The sequence below is a fragment of the Arabidopsis lyrata genome (genome assembly GCF_000004255.2).
Source record: "Arabidopsis lyrata subsp. lyrata unplaced genomic scaffold ARALYscaffold_7, whole genome shotgun sequence".
Taxonomy (NCBI): Eukaryota; Viridiplantae; Streptophyta; class Magnoliopsida; order Brassicales; family Brassicaceae; genus Arabidopsis; species Arabidopsis lyrata.
The window spans coordinates 20,085,975-20,102,851 of NW_003302549.1; the positions used below are offsets into that span (position 1 = coordinate 20,085,975).

The following is a 16,877-nucleotide window of genomic DNA, read 5'->3' on the forward strand; positions in this document are numbered from 1 at the left end:
CAGTTTTGATAGTTGATGGTGTCTCATGGATCTGTTTGTTAAGGAACTATAAGAAAACATGCAAGTGTCTAAATGAATCTAAGGAAAAAAGTGTGTGAAAACATTTTATATAAAAACTAATCCAGAAATTGAAGACAAAAATACAAGTGTGATTCAAGCTAGATTAATAAAAATCTGAGATTGAATCCTCATGCCAAAATAAATCTTTTCAAATCTACATATAAAAACTCACATACCTTTGTCTTCTTTGTAGCTTTAATTTGGTTGTCTATATGTTTGCTTGTAACTCTTTAAAAATCCCTCAGAGAACAAGGGTATATATAGAGTGAAACCACAAATTTTAATGAGTTAAAAATTTGAATTAATCAATTAAAACACCTAAAATTTTATTTAAATAAATAACAATTATATTTACTGAACTTTTATAATTGGAAGTCTTATCATGTGCATGAATCAGATTTCATACAGATTACATACCAAAACTAAACCTTTTTCTTTCTAGATTTCTATATATATATATATATATATATATATATATATATAGGTTAAGTGCATGAATCAAATTTAATTTAAATTAAAAAGAAATTTGAAGGAATGATTTTATTTGTTTACTAAACATAGGAAAAGTGTTGTTAAAATCCAATTTTAAAAATATCAAAACATAAGACATAAAAAAGTTAAATAATTATGAATAGTCTTCAAATAATTTATTTATTTTTTATTATAGTAATATTATAGATTTTGTTGGTCGTTTAAAGCAAAAATATCTAAAATTGGTAGGTAATTTCATAATATTAAATTTTGATAATTTTTTCATTTAGTCAAACTTCATGCATTAAATTACATGATTTTATTTGACTAACATATATATATTTTTTTTTTCCAAATTAACAAGGTACAACATTTTTTTTTTTTGTTTTTTTTTTTCAGTCGTAGACTCATAGCTTAGTTTTTTAAATTATATACAGACTAATTTTATTAAAAACTGTTTAATACATTTAATCGTTCACTTAAATCTTTGAATTATAAGATATAAACATATTATTAAAAAAGTAGATGATATTGAAACTATTCAAACTAAAATGATCAAATTTGTAACTGTAGAAGAATTGCGATATACTGTATATATAACACTTAGTTGGATCTGGAGTTTTTCTTTAAATGGTTCAACTGTTACTAGAAACTGTGAAACCTAAATTACAGGTTGTTCGCATTCCGAGAATGTGGTACCTTGATGCCTGATATTGTCATCAGCACGTAAACACCCGATTTGACGATCTTTGAGATCTCGTAGGGTCCTTCTCACTTCGCTCCTAATTTTATGGTGTTGAGTTCAGCAGTGTTTTCAAAGACTTTGCGAAGGACAAGAGGTCACCTTCATCGAAAAAATGCGGGTGAATCTTCTTGTTGTAATGTCGGGCGGCGGCGTGCTGATAGTTGTGTATGCGGCGGAGTGCCTGATCGCAGAGTTCTTCTACTTCGGTGAAGGCTATATGAGATCGCTGAAGGCTGCCAACGCTGACTTCTGCTGCGACGACTGCTTCCGTGCCGTTTGCTAGACTCACCGGTTAGTGAACAACGTATAAAAGCACTGAACAACGTACAAATATTTACCAAACAATAGATGAACATTTTGCATGTATTCCTGAAATGCATCAAACATCAAACTCTCGCATTGCTTGAGAAACTTCAATTATTCATAACAAAGATATTTCGTTTTCTCTATAAGAATATATACACTCAACAGTCAACACATTCCATAGTTTAACGCAGAGAGACAGAAAAAGTAGTAAATCTTACTATTGTATATCCAATATTTGGCACTATACACATGAGAGTAATAGAGACCACCCATGAAGGATTATGAATTCACTCTTTTTCTGATGAAAGCTGCTTAGCGAGTAAGATAAGCCCAACTGTTGTGAAGCCTGACAAGACCGTTGACGCATAAAACAGAGCTAGAAGAGACCCTCTTAGAGACTGCCCAGAAGAACAAAAACAACGACAAAATGTCAACTTATAAACCCCCAAAGCAACACGAAGAAGTATCCTCGACTTCCACAATATGATGAGCATTAAAGAATAAAGAGTAGAATGCTTGATCCACTAACCTTTCCGATTAGCAATGCATTGTCATTTGCATACTGCAATGAGTTCTCTGGTATGCTTTGGATCCCTTGACTGATTTGCCACGAAAGTATCCTGTTTGATCCAAGTATGAACTGTTTCTTAATGTTGTTAAGAGTGTGATACACTTCTCAAAAGTAATAAACAAGTTTCCACAAATACCCGTAGATGAATGCAATGGCAGCTCCGGCGTAGGCTTTCTGTGGACTCACAGCAACTTGAAGCTCCCCAAACTGCAGTTCAAACAAAATATTATCATCTACAAAGTAGTGTGAGTGAACGTGCAAGAGAAACTATATATTATGCTTTACCTTAAACATCCTTGTTCCTGACTTAGATTCATTACTGACTGAAACAGATGATGTATTTGCAGATAGGACTCCTCCAGTTGTGATCATCCCTTTAGCAATCTGCGAGTTATCAGGAACGTTAGTTCTTATACGCATGAATGATTATAAAAACGAGCAATTGATTTTATCATTGTGGCCATTAAGTATGCAAACGATTGCGATTAACTGTCACTTACACTTACATTTTTACTCAGTAGACATAATCAAAGAATCAGTAGTCATTTGAGATTCAAATACCTTCTGTAATTCACCTTTACCATATTGTCCCATGCCCTGGAACCTTTTTCCTGCAGATATCAAACGCTTCCCAAAGGCTGAACAAAAAAAGGTAAAACGAGTATGATTACTAGAGAGTAAATCTAGAAAGATGTGTAGCTAGATACTATAGTGGTTACTTCTTATTACCTGATTTGGCACCATCTGTTAATGAACTTTCCAGTTCGGGAAGTTTCTCCACTAAACTACGAGAAGTTGATGCGTCAGCTTGTTCCCAAGCACGGGAAAGATTCAGTAAGATCTCCCCAAGCTCTTGACCACACTACAAATAGATTTGAGAGATTGCACTTATAAGTCCCTCAAAGTTTAAGAAAGTAAGGCAAGGAGGTTAGCTTGTATGAAACACTACAAAGATTCAAGATCCTCTCTTCCTCTCTAACCAAATCCAGGGCATAACGCCAACGGCAAAGAACACAAATCAAGTTCTGAGAAACAGAAAATGACCGTTGCTGGACTAGAACAATGAAGCTTAGACTATTTGAAAGATTTCATAATGTTTGAATGTAAATGACCCTATCATATAACTGTGAAACAAGATTACAGGAAGGTGTCTGTCTGCAGATATAAAAATAATTGTATGAGCTGTATGTTTCACTACTCACACGTTACATATAACTGCCTAAAAGTGAAGGTCAGTGTTATGATTAGGGTCCTAGAGGCTAAAGTAATACAAAATTATGTATTTAGCTCAGATATCAAAATAATGGAGCATCTACTATTTCTTTTGCAAATATCTATTATATTAGTTGCTAGTAAATCCAGTAAAGCGTAAACACATACATGAAGACATTCCTAACATAAATCTTATTATTACCAAAGATGAATAAGGAAAAGAAACAGCTTATGCAACAATAGGGATGAAAATAATCACAAGTAGCTAATTCCAAACAGAAAATTAGCTCATTCAGAAACTTGAAATTTGAGATCATTTAGACATAATAATATATTACAGCCACTTCGATACCGTAAAGCATAATGAGAATACTATACTATACCTTAGATAAAGGATAAATGCCGGGCTACACACAGGTATATACACATAATAGCATAGAATGCTATTAAGCACATAACTACTTTTTAACAGCATGCATGAAAGGCCCTTTTCAACACATTTCCTAAGGTTTTTTGCTGGCACAAATGTAGGAATGTAGAATTGCATTGCAGATGATAGTGGTTTACGGTAAGGTTGAAGCTACAATGAAGGAAGATCATACACATGAATGTCACATAAAAGATCCCACAGATGAAATAGCTGTTCTTGAACTCAGTACTAAAACAATAATAGCCTCGAACAATGAATTTAAGTTCACAAAACTTGTGATTATGGTGTTCATGTGGTGGTAAATGAGAGTGATTACTTAGCAGTTATGGAACTAACCTCATCGATGACGGGTCCATTGGAGAGATCAAAAGCAGCATCATTCAACTAATGAAAACCAAAACTCACCACATAAAAAAAAATTTCCCATAATCGAAAAAAAATCAAGTTTTTAAACAATGATGGCTTACTTACATCGAGACGAAGATCATTTGGTAGCTGCTGGAAGTAATCTGATGGAAGATCAAAACACTTCTGCAACACACACAATTCAAAACCCATTAAGCACAAGAACTCAATTTGAATTGCTAAACCTTAATCAAAAACAGAGTTTGCACTTACAGAGAGTTGTAGGAGAAGGGATTTAGAAGTTGGTTCTGTTTCTAGAGGTTTAGTAGAATCTGATTCCGTAAGAGCAAAACGGAGAGTCAAGGATTTCGAAAGATTGAGCCTTTTGGACTTGTGAGGTTTAAGGGAGGATGAAAAATGAAAACTTGGCTGAGAAAAGAAGAGAGTGGAAGAAGAGAGACTGTGGAGAGGTTGAAGGAGACTAAGAGAAGAAGAAGAAGAAGCCATCTTTCAGTTATTCCTAGAAAACCCAGCAAGCAGAATTAATCACAGAATCTCTAAACCCTAGAAATTGGTGCTAATCAAAATCAGAGTTTGTGAGTCTCTCAATTTCTTTATGTGTTATGACAAAATCAGATAATATTCGTGAACAATCGAAAGATCTTTTAGAAGATGAATGTAGGAGTCGAAGCTGTTTCTTGATGCATCATCGTTTCGCTAAAGCTTTGTCTTTTTCATTGCTTCCATATCTGTGTTTTGTTTGTCTCTCTCTGTGTAAAATGTACTTACGCCATTTGTCTGGTCTTCGATTTTTCATTTTGCGAATTTTTGGGGAAGATTAATAATAAATAATATCATTTCCAGAATTTTGTGTTTCATGATATGTTACCCAATCGTGAATCGGTTATCGGTTCGGTTCTATTCGGTTACGATTCTTTCCGGTTCCAGAGTTTATTTATATTTTCACCGAAACTGACGGAAACTTTTGTTTTTTTTGATTAAATTTCGGTTCAAATCGGTTTAATTTGGTTTGATTTTCTTAAGTTACTGGGCTCATGGGCCCAAACATTTTCTGTTTTAGTTAAAGACTGCTTCAAAAGAAAAAGGAAAACGTTGGGCCAAGGCCAGAAACGTTGGGTCAAGCCCAGTAACAATACAATGGAACGATACGTTTCATTCTTCTTCAGTAAAACCAGAAAGCTTTTACGTTGACGGCGGCTAGTTGTGTTAGGAATGGCTTTTCTTCGGCTAACCGTTCGGTTTCATCTAAACCGAACCAAAAATCTCGAGTAACCAATCTCTATTTACCAACTTGCCGATCGGTTCAAACCGATAACCGAATCCAAACCAAGATGTACAAAAACCGGTTCGGTTTGGAAATCTAATAGTCACAGGCCTAAACCATGTAATTGTACCACTTTTTTTATACTGACTTACGACCATCTTCGACCAGTCTCAACCCAAATCCATGGGAAGAGTTAAATAATTTATATAATATAAATTATATTCATTAATACCTCCAACAGATGATGGTTTTAGCTGACTCTAAATGTGGACTGAGAAACACACAAAATATGTAAGAAAGTTAAAACCCAACACATAGTGTAAACAAATTCAAGATAAAGATCAATTCTAAAACTGTAATATCAAAGCATATAACAAATAGTTTGCTTGAAATCAAAACAGTATAGTTAAACAACATGCATCATCCTACTAAATAGAAGAAGCATTTTAAATCCACAGTTTTTGTTTTTTCACCTCCAAGAAGAACCACCAAGCTTTATCACTTCTTCTGAACTTGAATCTCTCCTTGTTCCAAATCCTTCATCCCTTTTCTGACTACTCGCGTCTCCATACAAATCTTTTAGCTTTGCGAGATTGCTGTTCACAGTCACAGCAGATTTCTCCTTGTTGCTAGGAGTTGGTTCACGCTCAATCTGCACACTCCTGCTCCTACTTCTGCTTCTGCTCCTGCTTCTCCGGTCATGTCTGCTTCTATCGTCCTCATAATCATTGCGTCTGCTTCTACTATCATAGTCACGCCTTGATCTCCTATCATTACCATAATCCCTTTCTCTTTCTCTGTATCTATCTCTCTCCCTCTCCCTGTCTCTGTCTCTGTCCCTTTCACGGTCTTTCTCCCTCTCTCTCTCCCGCTGTCTATCTGAGTCTCTGTCGGAATAATAGTCTCGGCTCTGGCTTCTACGTGGGGACCTCTGTTTTACTTCATCGCCTCCATTTCTGTCATAACCAGACGGTGGAGGACGGCGAACCGGAGAGGAGCCTCTGGTGGAAGCACGATGAGGTGCACGCTGACCAAATGATACAGAGAGGGATGCTTTTACTGATGGTGGACGACGGGCAGTGTCTTCTGAGCCACGGGTCATGTCTCCGGTTGATCCAGAAGGTTTAGTTGGTAAATTCATCTTCTCAAGGTTTGATACAATCTGGCGCATCACGGGAACAGGTATACGAGGAAACAGAGTATCAAAGTAGTACTGCAAATAAAAATAACAACGTCAGATTCAGGAATTGGCATCATGGAGACGTTAAAGTATCATATTGCTTAAAACTGTGCATAGATAAATGACTATTAAACACCTTTACGGTCAAATGCTAGTGCATGTTTATTTAAATCTACCACTTCGCTTAAATGCGAAAATGAAGTAAATTCTTCTAGCAGATAATCACCAAACGCTCTTCAAAAACATAGCTTACAATCAGCTTAGCGGTAAAGGTAGCAGTATACCAATCTAATGACATGTTCACACTACAACACCTATCAAAGACTATTATCAAATGGTAACTAGGCACAATTTTAAACGAGCAACTATGCCATTACAAGAGTGTTTGTACTTTCCTGTCAACAAATAACAACACAGGCCAATAAAGTCCACGATTTATAAATCACCACACATCATCTTACCGACAAATCAAAGTTCTTGTCTTACTATCACTTTCAAATTGCCAGTATCGTAAAATATATTTTTAGACCCAGATGCATCCAAGTCTGCCCATCCAAGTTTTCCATGGGAGAATAATAATTACACAGAAAACAGGAAAATTTGACCATGTAATATAACAACTTTTGACTCACCAGTCCAAGCAGCAGATCACGTACATAAACACCCATTGTCGTCATCCGTCCATTTGATCCAGGTGAAAACTCCTGAAGGCAAAATACATAAATATTCACGTTAAGCTGTATACCAGTGCAGAGCCATGTTCAAAGCAGTGTGTACTATGAATTTATGATAACATATATCCAAGACAGTAGTACACCCAAAGAGCCTAAAAGATAAGATCCAGTATAATTGTAGCCATTGCGGTCAGCGACTCACTCTATTCTATTGTTCCAAACTTTATTGTGTGATTATCTCAGTAAGAAATTAAGAATACTAACAAGAGCTTCTCCATTAAAAATAAACATTTTAAGGAACAAAAGATATGCACAATTCTAAACAAACATAGCAACTTTAATGAACCCAGATGCACAAATAGGTAATTGCATACCAGAATATTATCCATAAGTGTATGGTACTCCCAGAACATGATTAAAACTGCTTACCTCATCATCTTTAATGTAAGGTTCATACCATGTCCACAACGTCTTTGCATCTGCAACATATCTTAAATATAGGAATCCAACCTGCACATTTAGATCCCTGTGGTCAGATCAAAAGCAATGGACAAGTAAAAAAGATCAGACAAGTTGTTATAAGAAGAAAAAACGCAAAGCAAAACAAAGTAGCAAGAGAAACACTGATATAAAATGCAAGACTAGCATAACTTCACATAAACCAAGGAAGCATGTAAATGCTATCTCATTCAAAAGAAAATCTTCACATATATCCTAGAACTTTAACTGGAACACCGGTGCCCAACCAAGAGCAAAGTATCATACATATTATTTGTCAATAGCTACGTTCTATACTGGTAAATGGGCAGAGAGGTGATCCTAGAGAGATATAGTAGCTAAAATAGAAAAGACACCTCAAACCTTGATATGCGGATACTCCTAGCAAAGAAAGGTCTTATATATTTTGGTGGGAGAAACTCTCAGCAACTCAAAGAAAGAATGACATCCCAACTTTGTTTGTGGTTGTGAAAATCTGCTATGAAAACAGGAGAACAATTATGTGCACGCTCATCCCTTCAATACGGGATGAGAAAGGAATAGTTTTAGATGGAACCCAGAGGTAAGGAATGCTATTACCTGACTGTAAGAGGCTCTATAATTATTTGTCAAACAAAGGAAACACCTACCTTTTCCGGGTTAAAATTGACTAATAAGAAACAACTCAGCTGGTAACAAGGAACATGTATTGGAACAAGCAGCACACAATGTTAGATTTCTAAATGTTACTGAAAATCAAGAAGAAGCCAGAAGATGGAAAGACATATTTCTAGATTCTACAACGAAAACCAAAAAGACAAGGGTATAGCATCACCGTATATCATACTTTATAAGGTATCCATATAATTCCATCCTACATATGCTCTTCTAGATCAATAATGCAAAAAGATCGTTAAGAGATTCACTCACCGCTCTAATATAAGGAGAATCTGTGTGCTTCAACAACCCATGCATCTGCTTCACTGTAAGTTTCATGGTAAAGAATTTGTAGAGAAGACAATACGCTGTTGAAGGACCACGGCAGTTTCCACCCATCCACGGCTCCACATGATTAACTTGGTTGTAGATTTCATCAATAACCTCATGATAAGTCTTTAAACCATAGAGCTCTTTGAAATAGTCAGAAGAAAGAATGTTCATTGAAAGAACCTTTTCCAATAATGACTCATACGCCCTCCCATTCGTCTGTATCTCCGCCATGTTTTATACTGAGAGAGATACTGAAAAAAGCCTACGAACCCAAAAACCTGAAACAGAAACTCAACACATTAGGAGCTAAAGCTTGAACCTTTGTGCCCATATATACAGAAACCATAACTAATCCTGGAAACCCAACTAAAACAACTATTAATCACAGAATAAACATCCTCGATTTCATACGAAACCCTAGAAATCGCGAAGTAATATCTATGGCATCAATCTCAAAATTAAACCGTAAAGGAACTAAATTTCGTCAATCCCAGATAAGGAAAAGTGAAATTCGGTATCAATCTCTTAAGGAACTGGCAAAATCAAATCGATCAAACTAGAAACAAAGTCGAATCTGTGTATCAGCCGGTTTAAAAACAATTCCTATAAGCAATCGAACTTAATTATCGAGAGGATTATAAAAATCGTAAGGAGTGAAAGAGAGAAACCTGAAAATTTTGCGAACTGTGATGGCGATTACAGGATTCAAGCTCGAGAGGTAGAGGGAAACCAAAGAGCCCTAGAAACGGCGATCTCGTTCGTATCAGAATTTTTAGATAGCAGCTGCTTTCGTATTTAATTTGGGAAACTTTCAAATATACCCTCATATTTTCACTTATTTTTACATTTTACCCAAATATTAAAATATTTAAATTTCATACTTTTTCGTGTAGTAATTGATCTCAACAAGAATCCGACGAAAGACCAAAATTGCAAAAACAATCTTTGAAGTTTCTATTTTTTCATATCTACTCTTCACAAAAAATGCAGTAGAACCTCTCTAATCGTACTCTGTACCGATGTATACTGATGACAGAATTCAATATTCATCGTTTTGATTGTTTTTAAAAGGACAAGTTTTGTGCGACAGTTGATTAAAACGAATAGAAAAACTGGTTGTAGACTTGAGCATTCGCTAAACCTCGGGTAGTATGCTCGTCTCTTTCTTCAACTGGTTGTAGACTTGAGCATTCGCTAAACCTCGGGTAGTATGCTCGTCTCTTTCTTCAGCTGGTGGAATGAGTTCAGAGAAACTTGAGCATTCGATCCGTGAGACCGACTTTCTTGTCCTTTGTGGAGGTCACAGAGGGCACAGATGCTATTATGTATTTCAGAAAGCCCTCGTCTAATATCGGGAGCATGAAGGTTAACTAGATGCAGAACAAGTTGCATCTTAGTTGAAAGTGAAGCAAATCTATTAGAGCACTGAAACAGAGCATTTACTTAAAGTGTCATGGAACCAAGTCATTGTTGCTACAACACACCAATTGACATAACACTGAGTCTGTTTTAAAATTTTGGAAATCGGTTTGTGTCCTCTGCCCAAAAAGACTCGTCTTCTCTATTAATGTTAGAACCCAAATATTACCGAATGACCCAACTTACAAAATATATCCTAGTGACTGGTTATAGCCTGGAGAATCCATCAATCACAATTATGCCTGCATAACTCAAACCTCACTCAACCAAGTCAGAATGCTAACGCGACTTTACATCCTCCTTGCTAACATTTCTCTGGGTTCTTCGAGGAGAGAACTTGTCCGATCTCTCTTTGGTTTCATGTTCTAACTTTCTCATGTTTTTTCCGGTTTCACCAGTCACACAGTAAGTGACCTTTCTTCCACCAGAGCAACCGACATCATTTTCTCCACGAACTTTCCTTTTTTTAAGCGAACTACCAGAAGCAGACGAATCAGTTGTGCTCTTCCTTTTGGCGTTCTTCTTTTCTCTTCTCGCGGTTGCTTTCGCCTGCTCGCGTTCTTTCTTGACCTTCTCATAAGCCTGTTGAACCACACTAGCAGCATGAGCTGCACTGCTGGTTCTTGAGAATGTCCACTTGGAGTTATTAAATAAACCTGAAGTAGTGTTGTGGTTTGCAGCTGACTTCGGATCCAGGTTTTGCTTTAGACGGCTGAAGCTACTCCAACGGCTTGATATACCTGGTTTAGGGACTTCTACTGCCAAATACGACTGTAGACAATTAGGACACCGAAGGTTACAGTTGACATAAAATCCTAGATACTCGTACTGCATCATGCATCTCCTGCAGACTGTCCAGAAAGTACTCGACTTTGATTGGTCTGATGATGCAGATGCAGCAAATGAACTTGGTCTTGTTGTTTGATGTTCCGTCTGTCCAGTTTTCTGTGTATTACCAACTGGCTTTTGCAGATTGTTCTTCTGGGTCGGCGGATTGTTCTTCTGGGCCGGCGGATTGTTCTTCTGGGCTGGCTGATTGTTCCTCTGGGTCATCGTCCTCGCATTTGTGGTGAAAGTAGTCTTGGCGAAATTGCAGAAACCGTTATTAGAAGACGAAACTGTGACCTTCTGATAAACTGAGTGCAAACTTTTCCTACGATCATAAGCTGCTCTCTTTTCCTTATCTGACAAGAATTTCCAAGCTTCAGAAACATGTTTGAATGCTCCTTCAGCTCCTATAGACTTGTTTTTATCGGGGTGGAGCATTAGAGCAAGCTTCCTGTACTTTCTCTTCAACGTTTCATCATCATCGCGCGGACTTGCATTGAGTATTCCATACCAGTCTACATCCTCGTTTACTTTGTTTTCTGCAGCAATATACACATCCAAGGTTGCTAACATCTGAGAAACACCTTCTATCTCTGGATACAGATTTTGAGCTTTCAAGGCAAATTTCTTGGCCCCAGCAATGTCTTTCATTTTGAACTTGTTCTCTGCAATTTCTTTCGCCCTTGCCGCCTCGTCTTTGTTGCACTCCATGCCTGTCGTGTATCCGTATCATTCAATTTTTCTAATGACCAAAGTCTCAATGCCGAAGAAGTTCTCCGAGATTTGAGCAATTCCCCAACTTCTGGGCTATGTTTTGCTTCAAGGATGGCTACTTTTATGGCTAAAACAAAAAAAGGGTAGATACGGAGGTGTTAACATATGTGAGATTCAGATAAACGCATCACAAATGTCAATGGTTATTCTGCAATCATCTTCTACACACATGCAGCCTAGCTACCAAAAATCCGTGCAAATAGTGATTTCCACCAACACATAGAAATTAACATGCAAACCAGAGACACCAAGCTCAAGCCTATGCTACAAGAACAAAAAACCCATTAACTCCAATTGGAAATCCACAAACCAGAGGTGAAACTATATAACAAGCTAAGAACTCAAGGAAACTTTGTCAAACTTACTGGATTCAGCAGCTTGAGGAGATAAACAAAAACGAACAGAGAATAGCTAAATGTTAACACAACATTCCCTACACTAAGAAGCTGTTGGTGTTATGAAACTCAAACATAGAACTTCCCAAAAAGCTTTCAAGCTACCGAGTAAACAGCAAAAAGAGAAATCTACATTAGAGACCTAGAAACAGCTCTCAATCATGCGTCACTAAGAAATTATCTCTATGAAGCTATCAAAAATCTTCATAATTCTCAGAAGCATAGAAAAACAAAGCTTAAAAATGGCTACAATGAATGTGGTTCAGATTTTTTTCACCCAAAATTCGAAAAACCCATCAAAATCCAAGCGTAAATAGCGAAATCGAAACCTAGATTCATCTAAAAACCCTAGAAATCTCACAAACTTAAAACCTCTGAAAAAATTCGATTCGAAACGCACCTGATTCCTACGGGATTAGCAACAACATCAAAATCGATTAAACCTAAAGACAATGTCGAAATCTGTAATCAGTACATCAATCAATCAGGAATCATATCAAATGCGAAGCGAAGAGCAACAAGAGAAGACCTGAAAACTCGAGAAACTGTGAAGCAGATTTGCAGAGTTTTAGGGTCAAAGGTGAAGAAAGAAGATGCGACGAGAGAAAACGCTAGAATCACTCACACCAGTTGCGTTTCAGATTTTTCTGCTGCGGCTTAAACTTTTATATTTATCTTTGGAGTTTTTTAATATGACCCTCTTATTATTTACTATTTTACAGAATTGACCAACAACTTTGTGATAAGACTCTCTATGACCTCAGCAAAGTGTACTATAGCCACACTTGTATTGTGTGAATCTACTTGCATTGCTTCTTTCTTCTCTAATATATGATATGGTGATTTTATGGAGAAGGTTAATTCGAAGTATGTGAATTGATCTAAAACAAACCCAAATGATCTAATATAATCCGAATCAAATTTTTGATTCGAGAAATGAAGTCGATCTTGTGATAAGGTTTTATCTTTTTCTATATCCGAAGAAACGGAAACTAGATTCGAATCAAACAAAATGAGAAAAATATTTCGATTAGAAATGTTCGTTTCATTAAAATAAGAACATATTTAAAATTGAAAAAGATAGTAAATGAAATGAAATTCTTGTATATTGGGTTTAACATAGACCGTAAAAAATTCTATAAACGTAACTTTAATTTCTAGATCTTCTCAATTCGACGGATTACAAAATTTTCTCATGAGAGAAAGATTTTACTATGAAAATTTAACACGGATTAAGTAAATCGATTCAAAACAAACCGAATTAAAAACCTAGATTCGAAAGTAAACTCATTTTAACACAGTTAGGGGGGTGTATTCGATTAAAGATTTAGGAGAATTTGGTGGAATTTAGAAAATTTTGGATTTGCAGAGATTTAAGTGAGTTTATAAGATATTTTTGGTGGAATTGTTATTTTCATTTTTAAAAAGGAAAGATAATTTGTGATTTTGTGAGCTTTTAAAGAGATAATATATAGGTGATTTGGTGAGATTTTTAGCACAAAAAATAGAAAAATTGGGATTTCCTAAAAAATTGCAGACGGTATAATCAATATCAATGAACCATTCAAAGGCTTAAAATTAATTGGAATCACCATCAACAAGTAACATGTGCAACTAGCCAAGCTATAACAAAACTTGCCTTGATAATTTTCTCTGGTTTGTGGTAACTTCTTAAACATGCCGTTTGAATTTCGAAAACACGTTTGACGGTGGTGGAATTCGTGATCAAGCTCAAAACAAAAACTTATGTCACTCCATCAACCTAGTTTCAAAAATCTAGTGTTATCAGCGACAAATCAAAGCTATACACAGAAGCAAAACGAGATTCACCTCCATGCTTGACGACACATAAACTAACTCAAAATTCTATCTGAAATTTATCAATTTCGCAAATAAAGTTCTATTATGTTATTAGCGAAGAAACAAACATCAGAACTGAAGATCAAAACCGACCTCGCAACAATTTGACTTCTAATCGTCGAATAGTTTTATTCATCAATTTAAATCTCCGTTTGTGCTCCTTGAGAATTAGATTGAAGCTGTTCGAGACTTGTGAGGACGAGAAGTGAGTCACCACCACTACCAAAGAAGAGACTCTCTTTTGACTTTAGTCCTTGTACATATTTATGGGGACTTTGATTTTAGGATCTCTTATGTTATTTTTGTTCAAGGGATCGAGATCGAGGGAGATGAAGACGAGGATGAAGAGAGGAGATTGTTCCACTAGTTTAGTTTCGTTAGCCACATGTTTTTTTTTACTTTTTTTTTTTAATCAAATACCACCCCTAGAGGTGTGATTGTTTAATTCTTATTTTTACACTAAAAGGTATACAAAGTCTCACCAAATCAGTTTCAATATTTTTTAAAAAAAGTTTTGTTAAGTTTGAATAACAGTGGATTTGATATGGTTTTTAGAAATTCATGATTGAATAACATGAGATTTGAAATGATTTGGAATGATTTTACATAAATTCCGGTTTCAATAACATGGAATTTGAGAAGAAAATTTTAAATCACTGATTGAATAACAGGTGATTTTAACAAAAAACCAAAATTTTCCAAAATCATTGTTCCAATACACCCCCCTTAGTATATGTTTACTTTTTTTATGTATATTCTGATAACGGAAGTTTGATACGAATCAAACTAGAAAAGAAAAAAATTGGATTAGAATTTACATTTGCATTACAAATAAATACATATTTGAATTTTTAAAATAATAATCAAAATAAGACTGAATCTTGTATATATCGATCTAAAACAGGCCGGGTCAAGTGTCATATATCGTAATTTAAGTCTTTTGCCTCTCGGTTAGAAAATATGAAATATTATAGAATTTTTTATTTATTTTCAATTGAATAGAATTTTACTATAAAAGTTTAATTCGAATTAAGTGAATCGATACAAAACAAACCGAACAAAAAAAATACTAATTCCAAAACTAACTACAGTGTTGGCATTGTTTAAAAAAAAAAGAATACCTAAAATAAGAAATAATATCAAGCGTTGGAGGGTCAAACGGGAGCAGACCACCTCGTTCGTCTTCTAGAGATTGCCAGTTCCATGCTTAGTCTACGTAGTCATCAAATTCTGGATCTGAAGTTTCGAATCTAGCTAAAAAGACGCGATAATCTCCATTCATTAAATTTTTCGTTGTATAGAAAAAGTCATAGTCACTCGAAATGACCATTATATTCCTGAACCGAGTTCTCCGGTTCTCCAATATGTATTTCAGCGGATGTACCTCTAAGAGAAAGTCGGGCACATGGTAGATGGGCTTGGGCTGCCTATGATCCTAGCAATACATTGGGCTCTCAACTGCATCATATACCTGAAACCCTAGGACGTTTCTAAGGATGTTTTTAACATGTTTATCGAACGGCATAAAATCTCTACAGACCACTCTCTTCACTGAAACACGATATCTAGGGAATCTGGGGTCCGTAACATGTAATTGTCCTAAACGGAAGTCAATATGCTGTATTATACTTCTCAGCTTAGAAATACTACTGACAAGGCACGTGTTTATGTAACAGAAGAGAGGCATTTCTACGTTATCTGCAATGACAAATGACAATTGCCCCAAAAAGTAATATTTAATTATTCTATTTCTGTGGCCATGTAAAATCCCGGAGGAGATTGAAAAATAGGTTACCAGTCATTGGTTCGGCGGCTTCGGCCATGGTGAGTGGAGAAATAAGACAGTAAATACCGACGGGCTGTCCCGAACCCGAAGAACTGAACCGAACCCGACCCGAAATACCCGAACCCGTTCTACTTCGGTTCCGGCTAATTATCCGATCGGGTTCTGTTTTCAAATAATTGTGGGTATCGGATATTACCCGAACCGAACCCGATACCCGTGAGTACTTTTTATTACCCGAACATATATACACATATGAGGACATATATGCATATGAGGACATAACTTGAATTTGTGACTTGTTTAATGATTTAAGTTTTTTTTTTTTTTTTTTTTTGGTAAAAGTTAATGATTTAAGTTATGGAACAAACTCAAAACAAGGTTTACTTCTTGTTTTATATTATTGTCTTAAAGAACAACTTGTTAAAATTTCAGATCTTTCGGGTTTTATGGGTACTTTTATGTATGTTTGGGTATATTTGGACAAAGTTTGGGTAAGTAGTACTCAAACCCGAAATAGTTTTGGTTATTTATGGGTTCTTTAACCAATACCCAAATTACCCGGACCCGAAGTGAACCAGAACCGAACCCGACCCGAAATTATACATATAACCCAACGGGTCCAAAATTTCTAAACCCGAAAAACCCGAACCCGAAAGACCCGATCCGAACCCGACCCGAATACCCACATGCCCAGGCCTACCGACGGCAACAGAAACAATGTACAAAACCTATATATAAAAAAGAAAGGAATTCAATTTGAAAAGTTAATATTTTCCTCAAAAGAAAAATTAATATCTTATTTTCCTTCAAGTACTACAAAATTGCTAAATTTATAGATATAATAATCATAATTAAATCCTTTTTGTTTTTGTTTTAATGTTAAGAAATCATATAATTCCAAAACTAACTACAATATTAATTTTTAGCTTATGAATTAGAACTGTTGAGGGATTGAGAAACTGAAATTAGTTATAAATTTGTTTAACTGAAAAGATTTTTATTATAAAATTTTAATTCAAATTAAGTTAAATAATCTAAAGTTAACTAATTAAAAACTTGATTTCAAAAA

The 16,877-nt window shown here is 35.6% G+C and overlaps 3 protein-coding genes across 10 annotated transcripts; all 3 read right to left on the bottom strand.

Annotated features, from left to right (window-relative positions):
* Positions 1-1,651: 1,651 nt before the first annotated feature.
* On the bottom strand, positions 1,652-4,923 carry LOC9306590. The gene is made up of 9 exons (XM_021019346.1): positions 4,414-4,923; positions 4,267-4,326; positions 4,132-4,179; positions 2,883-3,015; positions 2,715-2,791; positions 2,439-2,537; positions 2,290-2,360; positions 2,112-2,202; positions 1,652-1,980 (listed from the first exon to the last, which is right to left on the bottom strand). The coding sequence occupies exons 1-9, from the start codon at positions 4,645-4,647 to the stop codon at positions 1,870-1,872; spliced, it is 924 nt and encodes a 307-aa protein (XP_020875005.1). The 5' UTR covers positions 4,648-4,923; the 3' UTR covers positions 1,652-1,869.
* Positions 4,924-5,743: 820 nt separating this feature from the next.
* Positions 5,744-9,527, bottom strand: LOC9306591 (pre-mRNA splicing factor SR-like 1). Of its 6 annotated transcripts, none has more exons than XM_002870474.2 (5): positions 9,415-9,525; positions 8,687-9,024; positions 7,709-7,789; positions 7,238-7,309; positions 5,744-6,638 (listed from the first exon to the last, which is right to left on the bottom strand). In XM_002870474.2, the coding sequence occupies exons 2-5, from the start codon at positions 8,975-8,977 to the stop codon at positions 5,895-5,897; spliced, it is 1,188 nt and encodes a 395-aa protein (XP_002870520.1). In that variant the 5' UTR covers positions 8,978-9,024; positions 9,415-9,525; the 3' UTR covers positions 5,744-5,894. The 6 variants fall into 6 exon arrangements, 5 of the variants coding, with proteins under 5 accessions (XP_002870520.1, XP_020874600.1, XP_020874601.1 ...); XM_021018941.1 differs by lacking the exon at positions 9,415-9,525 and having other exon boundaries at positions 8,687-8,832; positions 8,927-9,024; XM_021018942.1 differs by lacking the exons at positions 8,687-9,024; positions 9,415-9,525 and adding an exon at positions 8,141-8,157.
* Positions 9,528-10,163: 636 nt separating this feature from the next.
* On the bottom strand, positions 10,164-12,805 carry LOC9306593 (J domain-containing protein DDB_G0295729). 3 transcript variants are annotated; one of them, XM_021019106.1, is made up of 3 exons: positions 12,692-12,805; positions 12,563-12,569; positions 10,164-11,834 (listed from the first exon to the last, which is right to left on the bottom strand). In XM_021019106.1, exon 3 carries the CDS (start codon positions 11,702-11,704, stop codon positions 10,445-10,447), a length of 1,260 nt encoding a protein of 419 aa, XP_020874765.1. In that variant the 5' UTR covers positions 11,705-11,834; positions 12,563-12,569; positions 12,692-12,805; the 3' UTR covers positions 10,164-10,444. The 3 variants fall into 3 exon arrangements, with proteins under 3 accessions (XP_020874765.1, XP_020874764.1, XP_020874766.1); XM_021019105.1 differs by having other exon boundaries at positions 12,563-12,605; XM_021019107.1 differs by lacking the exon at positions 12,563-12,569.
* Between the last annotated feature and the right edge of the window lie 4,072 nt (positions 12,806-16,877).

Excerpts from the sequence above, each read along its gene's own strand:
- LOC9306591 (XM_002870474.2), bottom strand. The coding sequence starts at position 8,977 with ATGGCGGAGATACAGACGAATGGGAGGGCGTATGAGTCATTATTGGAA. Across the intron at positions 7,790-8,686 it reads ATTCTCCTTATATTAGAGCG|GTTGGATTCCTATATTTAAG; the intron begins GTGAGTGAATCT and ends CTAAATGTGCAG. Across the intron at positions 6,639-7,237 it reads GTGATCTGCTGCTTGGACTG|TACTACTTTGATACTCTGTT; the intron begins GTGAGTCAAAAG and ends TTTTATTTGCAG.
- LOC9306593 (XM_021019107.1), bottom strand. The coding sequence starts at position 11,704 with ATGGAGTGCAACAAAGACGAGGCGGCAAGGGCGAAAGAAATTGCAGAG.
- LOC9306590 (XM_021019346.1), bottom strand. The coding sequence starts at position 4,647 with ATGGCTTCTTCTTCTTCTTCTCTTAGTCTCCTTCAACCTCTCCACAGT. Across the intron at positions 4,327-4,413 it reads CCCTTCTCCTACAACTCTCT|AAGTGTTTTGATCTTCCATC; the intron begins GTAAGTGCAAAC and ends TGTGTGTTGCAG. Across the intron at positions 2,792-2,882 it reads AACAGATGGTGCCAAATCAG|CCTTTGGGAAGCGTTTGATA; the intron begins GTAATAAGAAGT and ends TTTTTTGTTCAG.